The sequence below is a fragment of the Camarhynchus parvulus genome, chromosome 2 (genome assembly GCF_901933205.1).
Source record: "Camarhynchus parvulus chromosome 2, STF_HiC, whole genome shotgun sequence".
Lineage (NCBI taxonomy): Eukaryota > Metazoa > Chordata > Aves > Passeriformes > Thraupidae > Camarhynchus > Camarhynchus parvulus.
In genome coordinates, this window is record NC_044572.1 from 101,072,287 (window position 1) to 101,085,335 (window position 13,049).

A 13,049-nucleotide genomic window follows, 5' to 3' on the forward strand; every position below is an offset into this window, starting at 1 on the left:
CCTATACAGTCTATTATATTAATATTTTAATATAGTATTAGGCTTTGGGATTGAGATTTCCATACAGACGATGCACCTGTGATGCACTTCTGTTCCAGGGCACCTAACTAGATTATTAGTGCTGGGACACACAATAGCAGATTCCACACTATTAAGATCTTAACATGATTAGCATTGTATAAGAATATTGGGTAATAATTGTCTCCTATTTCCCTACTTCACCTTTCACAAGCTGAAATGACATGTGAAAAGGCACAAAAATATAATAACATTATGCACCTAACTGCTGTGCAGCACTGTTGTTGCGTAAGTACTTAATTTCAACCATAATCATAACATATCATTTTTATATCAAGCTCAAACTGAGGAACAGCATCAAAAGCTGCCTTCACAACTTTGCATTTTAATTTGGTGTACATCCTACTCATAGCAATATAATGAAATCTTTTATAGAAAGGAACTTTAAAAAGCTACATTCTGTAACTATCTGCCCAAGAATATGGGTTAAATTGAACTGGCCAAACCATCAGGCAACAGCGTCTGGAGTAAATTCCAATGGTCCAAGCACTCAGTTTGTTTTTCTGATACTTTAGTTTTCATGAAATGCAGTTTTTAGCTTTTGACAAATGATTAATGAGCTCCAAAGGCAGAATCTTTATAAAAATAAAAATCTCAAATACAAAGAACAAATGGTCAGCACAGTGGCACTTGTTGTCACCTCAGCAACAGGCTTGCCTAACCATAATTACACAGCAAAATACTAATGCACTTTTCCTCTTTTTCTTCCTCAGCCCATGGCACGGGGGTTTTGCCCATCACAAAACATGTCAGGAGCAAGCAGCTGTGCCAGTGCCACCTGCCATGCTGAGAACATCACTCATTGCCAGTGTAACAAATGACACCATCTCCATTCTTCTTTTTTCCCACCTAGAATCAACTGCCAAGCCAAAAGATCTGCTGCAGAGTTAATGAGCACTATGAAATTTGCTCTAATCTTAAGAACAAAAGAAGTCATAGAGGACTAACTATGTGCAGACAAAAAAAAAAAAATCTGCTGTCCGATTGAGGCGAAAGGTAAAAAATGCACCAGATGTCAGGAATGCAAGAGTGGGAGGAAAGACTGGCAGAGGTACTTAGGCCCATTAAAAAGAATTCTCAATAGCAGTACTCAACTCTTTTTTCTGTAATATCTATTGACTGGCTAACTAGTAAACACAAGATAAAATAGAAATAATTCTCTGCCAAATATGCACAGCTGTAGGTCCACCTCTGATGATTCATCAGCAGCTCTAGGCATCTGCCAATTTTTTCTTTTTAAATTTTAATTTAGGATGGATCTAGAAGTGGCAGAGATTGCAGTCTGCTAGGGAAAAGGAGCCCACAGCACACAAGGAAAGCAGCACACAAGACAATAGTAACTATTTCAGTGCATAGATGCTCACTTGGATGTTACAGCTTGCATTTACAATGACTAATCAGTAAATTTGAATATGATACTCAGTATAGAAGTGGTAAATTAGCAATGGCAGAGTACTTGAAATTATGTTTCTCAAAATATAGAACATTTTATAATCCATACTAACTTCCTCAGCTAAAAATAAAACTGTAATGAATCCTGCATTCATCTAAGATTTCCACCAATTTCAGTCAAATTGTGTGATGCGTAAACAGGTGGGGAATTTGGTCCAAAATATTTCCTCCTACTGACAGCCAATCTTGACTGCACTTTTCAGGGCTCTTACTTCCCTTCTTTTCCCAGATGGGGAACAAAACACTACGAGGTCAAAATCCCACAATTTATTTTGGAAGAGTTAATCAACCCAATCTACAAAGTTACTGAATTTGTATCACACTAACAAAAAGATCTTTTCTTGAAGTCACTAGGAGAGTACTTCAAATAATCCTGAGATGCCCTATTCCATCCACTATTAACAGTCTCTGTGATTGCAAAACTAGGGACAAAACCTGTTTGTAAAACCTAAAGAAACCATTTCAATTCAGGCCTTTTCCTTTGCCTGTGGAAAAAGAGAGAAAAAAAATATAATCCAATTTATCTAAATAATGAAACAGTGTTTCATTTAATGTTCCATTTGTTTCAATTTTGTTTTTGATTTAGCCTTGAGACATGAATCATATTAAAATATAAATTTAAATATATTTACTTATTAAGGCAAGACCATGCTACATGGCTTATTGCGTTATATTCTTTTGACATTTTGAAGAACTACATTTAAATGGTCCCAAACTGAATTTATTTTTTTTAAGGTATATTTAATGGAAAATATGTCTTTTCATCTCAGGAACAGAAACAGATTTTGGAATACTGTATATGTGGAAAAGCTAATTTTTTCAGACCTTCACATTAATAAAATGCTTTAAACAACAGTTTAAAAAATTGCACTATACATAGTATCAAATAAGGTAATATGAATTCTGAATTACCAACCACATGAGCAGTTCCCATATATTGTGAAGTCTTAGGGAATTTCAGTTATGAGGTTTAAATTTTAGTTGCTTTAATTAATTTGAAGAATGGTTCTGCTTGGTTTCTTGAAGACCAAGTGTTCAAGATAAAAAACATTTAATAATTTTTCCTTAAAATCTATAAATGAATGTTCGATGCTTTTTCAAAATATGAACTGAAAAAATATGCATTTAAAAAGTTTGAGGAGCAACTAGAGGGAACACGATAAACTTTATATTGCATCTAAATTAAAAACATTACTGAAATGTGTTCCTTTCAAGAGTATGCTACCACTATATGTACTTAAAAACTGGTACTAAAATTTATCTAATGCAAGTAACATCCCAACTTCTGTAACTATGTAAAAATATCTCACAGGTTCCTGTGGTTTTTAAATCTGAGGTTTAATAAAACAGATAACTGCTGGACAGCTGATTTTTGCTGCTGGCCAACAGGATTACACAAGATTAAACACATCTCATCTTGCAACTAAGCAGGACTCCTAGTATTTTGCTGATCTATTATGTACTCCTTGTACCTGGAAAGCAAGAAAAAGTGAATAGCCTCAGAAAGGGATTTTCTAAATTCACAGAAGAACCTTTCTCATTCATCATCTGCTGACAACAGGGAACGAAGCAAGGCTTTGGGTAAATAAAGAAGCATATAATGGTATTACTAAGGACTGTATCAAAACAAAAAAATTGTTAGTTATTGAAAGTTATGCTTCATCCTGCCCTCATTTTTTAGTGCTCTCCCCTTTGAAATTTTCTTCTGAAATGGTAACTTATGATGTTTATGCATGATCAATTATTCATAAAAAAGTAGTAATACGTACACAGCAACAAATGGAAATGCCTGTACATGTCTAACCAATGCTGTAATTTCAACAGTACAAATGAGAAAGAAACTACTAAATAAATTCTAAAAGTAGTTATTTAGGCATGAAAATTTCTCATTGACATGGCAGTGATATTTATACCTACTACTTCTCAATTAAGAAAATTCTTTACATAATGTCATTCAAAGGACTCTAATGCACAGTATGAGACATAAGAAACTCTTAAAACGCTAAATATTTCGTTACATTATTGACCATGTTGTTTTCATCTTGGTGAAACTTTTACAACGTATGCTTTTATAAAGGAATTTTCAGTATTAGCATTCACTACTCAGGCATGGAACAACATGGCAGATAGTGTGTCTCTGATGACAAAGAAGTTACTTACAGGTAGTAAGTGTAGGAGTGATAGCTTCTTCTGCCATGATGGTGGAAGGATTAGGCAGTGGTGGAAAAGATGAAATGGAAGGAAAGAAAAGTCAAATATTAATGTATGAAAAATCAAGATGAAACTGAGACCTGAACTGGTGACACAAATGAAAGGTAGCAAGAATGTATATCTGGGCATATCATGCAATGTTTCTGGAATAGACAGGTGACATATCCAATCTCCATAACACTTTGAGCAGTACAATATATAATGCATCTCCAGTTGTTAAATCAAACCACCTTAAGGTACACCTACTAAGTAATGTTACATATTTAATGTCTGTTCATATCTGCATATACTACACACACAAATATTCCCAATTAAAGTGCTAAATCACTTCTGATTACATCTCAGCTGTATTAGGAATAAGGATATGGAAATTCTAGCATGGTGTTAGATGCTTAGGAATAAAGAATTTCAGAATACACTTTAAGTAGCTCCTCTTCTGTCATAGCACTGTAGAATCTTAGCCTATCCCTTTTTTTACTTAAGGCAGTCAGTTCTGCCTTTGAAAGGACTTATTTCCAGTCTGGAGAAAATCCATTGCCAAAGCTCTTTCAATATTTCAGCTTTTAAATAACCTTTTAAATTCAGAAGGAAAAGATACTTACTGTCATGTAAATAAAAAAATCTATCCCCGTGGGCTAAAATTGTATTGGTGGTATTTGCCCATGTGGCAGTGATAAAAATAAGAATTGATCCTGTATCCATGTTATTCCTGATCATGTGAATGCCACAAAGAACAACTTGGGAGACCTAGCACCATCACCTTAACAAATATGGGCTCTGTCAGCCTTGCATAACCTCTTGGACAGCCAGATATTCCACGTAGACATGCTCTGTGTGAGCACGAAGTATAGAAGCCCTCCAGCTATGCTCTTCTGCTTTTTATATCCTTCCCTCCCTCCCTCCCTCAGCTATGAGCCCTCTACAAGCAGGACTGCAAGCCTCCAGAAAGGGCAAGTTTCAACCCAAATAAATTCCATATATTGACTGCAATTAAAAAAAGGCTGGAGATCTTAAAACATCTCTGAGCATAATGTCAACTAGCATTCACATGTTGGCAAGATAAAAGACTGAAAGGAGCCATGTAGGCATTTGTAATTTTTGCAGCACATGCATACAGCCCTTTGACTACAGAGGAAACATGTAAACAGGCCTTGCAAAGGACTATAACTAATGTTAACTTGCCTCTGGCTACATGCTTCAGGCATCCCTTTGAAAACTAGGCTTTCATCAAATTTTCTCTCTCATCTTCTTTGTGTGAAGATGCCGTTAGAAATATTTCCCAGTTTTTATTCCCATTTTTCTGATGCAAACAGTATTGTTCAAACACAAGACACTACACACTGCATACTTAATCACATGGCACATCTGGAAAATGTATACCTGCTAAAGTTTTAGAAGATAAGTTTTAGAAGATAACTAAGAATAGAGTAAGGGGCAAGCTGCAAAATCGTTGTAAGCCTCTTTGCATTCCATAGGGAGCATGGGATCAGGTCCTGTCAATGCACTTACCTGCACTATAAGCAAGTGGTTGTTTTCAAGTTCAGTCATAATTATATTTCCCCCTACCTTTCTTTTCAGAATTACTCATTCTCTCACTTTGATTTAGAATCTCATGACACTGTCAACCTTGTTCCTTGCCATATGTTGCCATGAGAGAGATTTAATGTAATTAGTACAAATGTTCTCATATTTCCAAAAGATGTATAATAATTTGAAAAACAACAATGAATACAATTAATCAGTGAAGCACTGCTGGTACTTATATGCAGAATTCTGCCAAATATGTTATAAAGATAAATTATTCCTTATGAAAAAAATGCTGAAAATCCGGGAACTTTATTGTGTGTAAATGTCCCATTAAGCATTTGTGTAACATGAGAAAAATTGGAAGTCTCAAGCTCCAGCTATTTTTATATTGCTACAGTTGTGAGATTTTCCATATAAAAGTCCTTGAAAAAGAGCACCAAGGTTTTGACTCTCAACAATACCATACACTGAAACAGGTAAAAAGAATATGTTAAAATCCTGCAGAAAGTTTTATACTTGCAAATTTTATACAAGCATTTCAGGCCACACGCTAAAGCACCACCCATAACTGAATGGATTTAGCTTTTTTAAGAAATACAGACAAGCTCCATTTTTCCTCCTACATAATGAATACAAACTAAAGTTTCTGTCTGTGTATGAAAAGTCTTTTCCTGTTAAAAAGACTGATGCAAAGATTTTGGCCAACCCAGGCCGAATTTTCTTATGAGCATAGCTCTTCAGTCACTTCCAGGTAGTGAGGTTACTTTATGTCAATAAACTGTTTCTGCATATAGTGACAATATTATACACTTTAAACTCCTTTAGGAATGAATACATAAATTAATCTCATGAATACCACCTGAAGAATAAGGCCCCACTACAAAATTTACCAAAACCAGCACAGGAGGCTGGCTGCAGAAGGACTGACCCATCAGAATGGAAACTTTTGGAACTGTGTCATTACCTCAGTGTTTTCTTCCATCATCTCTCATTTATAGTTGGCCTACAGGGAAAAACACGGTTCAGGGAGAGGAGGCTGGAATTTTCCTTCAGCTTTATTATCTTCAGTTTCTATCCTAAATGTTTGAAATTGTTGGCAAAGGTGTATGTATAACTGAACAGCCTGATTTGCTATCAGGGAATGGGAACAATGCATTCCCAGCCCAGCTCCACTGAGTGCAAAACCCTTCCTTATCCACTGCCAAGAACCAAGGTCTCTGACTTGAACAGATGCTACAATTACATACATTAGAAACTCATGGAAGGCTCAGGCACAGAGACAGCTGAAAACAGAAACTAAACCCAGGCAAAACAAAACAGCCTTTTTATGATCAGAAAAACTCCGTTCTACAACTGAATCAGAAGCCAATGGAATAAAATTTTAATAACTGCTTCCTTACTGCACTCCCACTGCAGCAACAAAATGGCAGCACCAGTGGAAACAGCTGCCCCAAAGACATACAAAGGGCTTTTAAGCAAATGTTGTACCACTAACTTACCAACTTAGGCAAATTTTAAAATTTAACTTATATAGAATATAAAGGAAAAAAAAACAGGGAAGGAGAAAATAAAGCAGTAAGTGTCTAACTTATTGATTTAATTGCTATTGCTATTGCTTTTCCAAATGTTGTAGCAACAGCACTCTCATTTTCACTGCTTCACTTTAAGTTGACCAAAAGATGAAGTTACTTGGTGAATTTAATTACTTGGCATTCTTTATTTTTAATGTTTTTATAAAATCTTATGCAAGTAAATCAAAGACTGGGTCTTGCCCAAGATTTACCATTCAGGGTCAGACTCAAAATCCACTTTATTGTGGATCAATTTTTGGGGAAATATGGGTATTGTTTTCATCTAACTTTGTGTTAATTCTTATGTGAGAGACACAGAGCATATCTGAGGAGAGGAAAGCCTATTGGTACTATTCTAACTTCACAAAGAAGAATCATCTCATTGATATGACCATACTGGTGTTAGGAACAGCTTGCAGGTTCCTAGACTACATTACACAACACCTTTATGCAGGAATGCTAATGGATGAAGAAAAGACAGATCAGAACGGATAAAGAACTATGAACAACCAAGTGGACAGATAAAGAGGAAAGCACTAGCAGTCCTCCCCTGCCCCATGTGCCAAGTTTACAAATTTGTTTTACTTCAGTCAAAAGCTGAGTGTCCCTACAGAAAATGCTTCAGCATCCATGACATTTTTACCCTCACCTAGTGACTCCAAACTATGCACTGAATTGCTAGGCCACCTAATCTCTCTGGTTCATGATAGAGCTGCTTCAGAAGACAATTATATAGTGAAATTAACAATGCTGCTTAATGACTATAAATATTTGCAGAACTTCTTTACATACTGCTTTGATAATGGGCATATCCAAAGCACGGCTGTGCTGCACTGAAAACCTCCTTGAATGTTGGTCTTCTCTACTTGGCTACTGAATTAAAAGTTCAAGAGATTGATCTGTGAAAATCTGTGGTGCCTGGCACCAACCAAGCAAAGAATGGTTGTTGAGTGAAATGAGGTGGCTACTTAAGGAATGTGCTGGACAAAGCCATGGTTGTAACACAAGTGAAACTGCTTTCCCAATCTCTTGACAATGGAAATAAATAGTTTGATATTAAGTTAATTAAGCACTGTGAAGCCCCAAGGACAGAGTCAGTTTCATCTGCCGGTATGAACTGAAGATCAAATACACAAGACTCTGTGGAAGAATGAACAACACATTTGCTTTGGGATATGCCTTAGGATAGCAGAATGTGAATGGGATTTTGCTGTAGCCAGCTCCAAACAAGAGAAGTTTCAAAGCACGTAGACTCAGCACAATGAAACCCACCATTGTAGCCCAGAGTGTCTGCACATAATAGTGCAGAGAACAAAGTGGTTCTCAGGGGAAAAGTGCCACTGAATTACAAGGTGCTATTTTATTTTTCACTCAGATCTTTACACCAGTAAAGCTCCTGATAAAGTAAATGAAATAAAATGATCAAGTGCAGAAGTCAAATGGCTCACTAGCTTGATAAGACTGTTTCCCAAAGTAGCACCTAAAATACTGCAGAACTGCAAAATCGCTACAGTCACACTAAGCTTGTGGCATGATTTATAAGTTTTCTTCAAATGCATAATGTATACACAGTAACTGAACCAAGGTGAAACCATAGGGGCCTTCAGCAGCCTTGTGAATTAATGCACCAATAGCAATCTATTGAATAATCGGTTCATCTTCTGCTTAAGTCATGAGTGTAATTGTATTCAAGATCTTTTATGCTACAGCAGATGCTTTAAGAGGCTTGGGACACAATATACCCACCTCCCAAAACTCTCATTAAAGCCTAGTCACATCCTGTTACACAAATGAACCAACCTTACTTTTTAATATTCGCTTCAACTCATTTCAGTTTGTTTTGTTCAAGGCTGCAGCATCATTCTGGGACATGTTTTAAGTTATTGGTATCATTCTTTCTGTACTACACAATGGAATTGTGTGTATTTGGCAAGAGAATTCCTGGACTTGTATTTTCAATAGTTCCATCTCTGTCACAAGCAGATTCATTCCAGAAACCAAGGAAGCTCACAAAATGCACTTTTTCTTTAACAACAGAATTACTATGAATAATAATTACTCTACTGTGGTAGACAGAAGGAATCAAGCATCCTTCTGCATTAATGCAAACACTTAGGATCTGAGCCCTCCTGCCTCTAATAATTAGATTATCAAAGAGTTTTTCTCTAGAGAATTAAGCAGGAGCAGGCATAGCATCCATTTAGCCAGAGACCCGGACACCTTATTCACTTTGCAACTATTTGGATTATTTTGCAATGCTCTCCCTTCAAGATGAAGAATAACTTGTCTCCCTTGGGTGAATACATTCTACCTTTGGCAGAAACACTTAAGGAGAGGCTCAGAACTGAACAGAGAGTATGATGAATGCTGGTCAGGAATTGTGTGAAGAAGGATTGGCCAGAAAATACAAGAAGCCTTCCTCCCTGCATGCCAAGTGCTCTGTCTGGCCCTAGGGAGGAGTTTGAGAGTTCAACTGTTAAAATTGAAGGTATGAATGATGCAAGAAATCGGAAGTGGGAAGAAAAAAGTACTGCAAAGTCAGAACAGACTTCAACTCTGTTACACTGTACTTTATTAAGTAGACTTGGTTAATGGGTCAATTCCATTGCCCCAGTCAGACTCAGCCTGGGGCTTAAATCTCAGTCTCTTCTTTACATACCTCTTGTCATGACCTGGCCCCCAGCCCTGGCCACAGCTCTTCTTTCTCTCCATAGAGCCCTTCTAACTCATGGCCCTGCCTCTGTCTTCAAGGAGAGTGAAAAGCAGCTACTTCTGTTGCCTGCCCTGAGGCACTGTCAGACAGCTGCCTCCTTTGCTGTGCACCTCCACTGTTCAAATTCTGGAAGAAATTCAGGCAGCTCAGGGGTTTGGACATCTCAGACCTGCCAAACTAGTTAACATACAATTAAACCACACAGGGTTGGGATGAGCCAAATCAGGCCAGGATTGCTCTCAGAGGAAAAAAAAGGGGATAATTCAAGGGGAATAGCAAGGAGGTGAGGGGTTATGGGACACAGTAAGGAGAGTGTGGCTGAAGTGGAAGGAGAATTTGTCACTCAGCCCCTTTACACAGCTCTTGTACATTCCCAACCCCACCTCTAACAGATGAAAATCTCACATTGCTCATTACAGAACCCAAAACCTTAATTCTATTTGCTGATTTCTCCCAATCTAGACTAAGCTTCTAAGATCATATAGAGTTTTTTTTATATCTGTGCCACCTCCCTAGCTATATTTTTCCTCTTACTGTTTTATCTTACAGTGCTGAGAAAGACAAACAGTTTTAAAAGCCTTTCACTTCTAATAATGTAGCTGTTTTCAAATGATATTCAAGGCAAAATAATCTCAATGTGTGAGTGTGGTGAACCAGCATTTGGAAACATTCAGCACCACTGTAACATTTTCCGTTGTTTCAGGGATGAAGTTTATGCAGAACAATACAGACCTCATTCTTAGCACAAATTACCTTAGCTCTAGCCCCTGTCTGACTAAGGATTTCTTCTACATGCAAAAATGAAAGTACATCTAGCTTCCAGCTGATCTGTCAAATAGGGTGGAGACTCACACAGGACCAGATACTCTCTGATTATTAGAGTCCCTCATGCAGGACTGATGTAAGGAGTGCTACAATCATTAACCTCGAGTTGTTATATATAAAACAAAGACACAAACATTAATTCTATGTGGATATGAAGGTGGCTGGATATTTTCACCAATATCAAACTGAGTACTGCTGTAGGAGATGCAATATGAATATGGACATAGAAAACATCCACTAATTGCTCACCTTTTCTTCATTACCAGCACGACTCCCAAAAATATAATGACAAACAGCAAGATGCCTGCAATGACTCCAGCAATTTTAACAGTGTGGTCTGTCTGCTTCTCAGGCTCCGGGTCTGGTTTTCGAGTGGCAGCCCCTATGGAATTAACAAAAGAAAAATGGGAATGAGGAAAAGAATAAAGGTGTTATTCTTTTGATGTTTATACACTTAACCTACTAACGTCATTAATCTTATCCAGCGCCAACAGATATAAATGCTTGGTCTTTTAAGAAAAATTTCTGCTTTTATATGCATTGCTGGGAATATAATTATTTATATTGTTCCAAGATATTGTGTAGGACCACAATATAGGTGGGATACCATTGCCAGCCCTGACCCTTCACAGGAGCCTCTTCACAGATTCACAAATTTCTATATTTTTATTATCTGTGCTGGCTCCCTTTTCTTTCTTCCATTTAGAAACTTGCTAACAACACAATAACTATACTAAGCCTTTATCCAAATTTGATTTGCTGGAACACTTTCCTCAATTATTTTTCATAAATGAAGCTGTAATTCCGTAACATATTAGCTTAAACACCTGGAAAAGTGAGATAAGCTCATTTACCATGCATTTTACCCACAATTGTTTTTTTACACAATAGACTTTTTTTTTTTGCCTTTGGAAATCTAAATCTAGGTCACATCTGGTAGGAAAAAAGACTCCTTCTAAGCAATTTATTCACAAAGTGGGAAGCAGCTGATGATCACACCACTGGCACCTACATTTAATATCTGTTTAAATGAGATAACCAGTGCCTTGCAGCAGCTACTGTCTTAGCTCCTCCAGCTTCTCCATTAAAAAAAAATAACATCGTTTGTACTGTTTACTGTATAATGTGATGGAACGTCAAATCCATGTCTGATGAAATATCCATTTCCCCTACCAAATGAGTTCAGGATGAAAAAACGTTTAGGAAGCAACATTCAATTCACTAAGCTGATTTTATATTTTTATGGACTTGCATTTTTTTTTTAAATCAAAACGCGTCAGCATTCATCATTTGAGGCACCATGCCATAAAATGGACACAGGGATTTATGGATCGCTTTCCTGGTATAGCTTTTTTGGGAAGCGAGAAGAAAGAGTAAAGCCTAAGTGAACTGTAATCTTTTAAGACCACATTCTTGTACCACTAACTGGGTTTCAGAGAGGATTCTGACAGCTCCAACTATATTTTACTTGTTTCTTCACTTTCTCCTTCTGGAAAGGAAGGAAATTAATGGCCAATTTACACGAAGAGCTATTTTCTGAAAAATGAAAAGGTTTCCAATGTTTCTTCTCAATTTTAACCAGGATATTCTAAGATGAAGAGTATTTCTGAGTGCCCACAGTTACACTTTTGGCCTACATCTTCAAAACTCCTTGCCAAGAGAAATGCCAGAAAAACCTGCCAGAAAAGGTGATAACCACTAATCAAATCATATCTAGAGCTAACTGCAGGAACCAGGTTCTTTGGAAAATTCTGGCCAAGGTACTTCACATGAGTGCTAAATCAGAGAAGATGATGTGCTTGCTGTCCCTGCGCTTAGTCCCACAAGAATATTAATTTGATAGAAATACACACACACTTTTCTCAATTGGTAAAATCCTTACTTTGTATGAATAAACAGTTCTATTTTTATTTTCCTGTATCCTATATAAAAAAATTTAAAAATTCTATATTGCTGTACTCTTCACAGCACTCAGTATTGCAGTAGATATTCAGAAGACATCTAGAGCATTTCATGCAAAAAGCAGCTGTTGGGCTGCACTTGGCCAACAGGAAGCAGTGAGTCAAGTATGATGCAAATGGTAAGGCATATGAAGGACTCCAAAGCTCTCTTTTAAATCTAAAACCCAAGAAAGAAAGAATCTAAAGTCAATAGCATGTAGTATCTTTTCAGATGTAGCTTCTAAGACTAGTTCCTTCCAAAGCCTACCCTTCATTATCTCCTTCAGGTTACCCCAGCCAACTGGAAGAGTCATCAGTAATGACTTGCTAAAAACAGTTTCTGCCTTATGGTTTCATTCCTTATGTTAAGGCTTCCAGCATTAGTTTTGGGAATATGAGTGCTAAACAGTGAAATTAAGTAAAGGCAACCATTCACAGTACTATCCAATGTGTTCTATCTCAGTGCCATGTCTCTCTTTAGCAGCTCGTGGTCCTCAGTTCAGTGGAACCAGCTACACTTACACTACACAGAGGAGAGAAAATCATATTCACAGCACACACATTTTCTACATATGATGGAGCACAAACTTCATGAAATGCCTTCCATCACACAAAGCATTATCCTGACAGCAGTACTGAACAAGCTGGTGAATCCACAAAAATGCAAAATCTCTACAGAAAGCCTACACAGGAAGTGGCACAGAGCCTAGCATCAGGACACTCAAACTCCCA

At 37.1% G+C, this 13,049-nt stretch overlaps 1 protein-coding gene across 1 annotated transcript in view; it reads right to left on the reverse strand.

Annotated features, from left to right (window-relative positions):
• Positions 1 to 13,049, reverse strand: part of PTPRM (protein tyrosine phosphatase receptor type M) — a 442,005-nt gene that overhangs the window by 141,297 nt on the left and 287,659 nt on the right. The window contains 2 exon segments of the mRNA XM_030966307.1: positions 3,691 to 3,720; positions 10,627 to 10,759. Of these exon segments, the coding sequence (XP_030822167.1) occupies positions 3,691 to 3,720; positions 10,627 to 10,759 (163 nt within the window).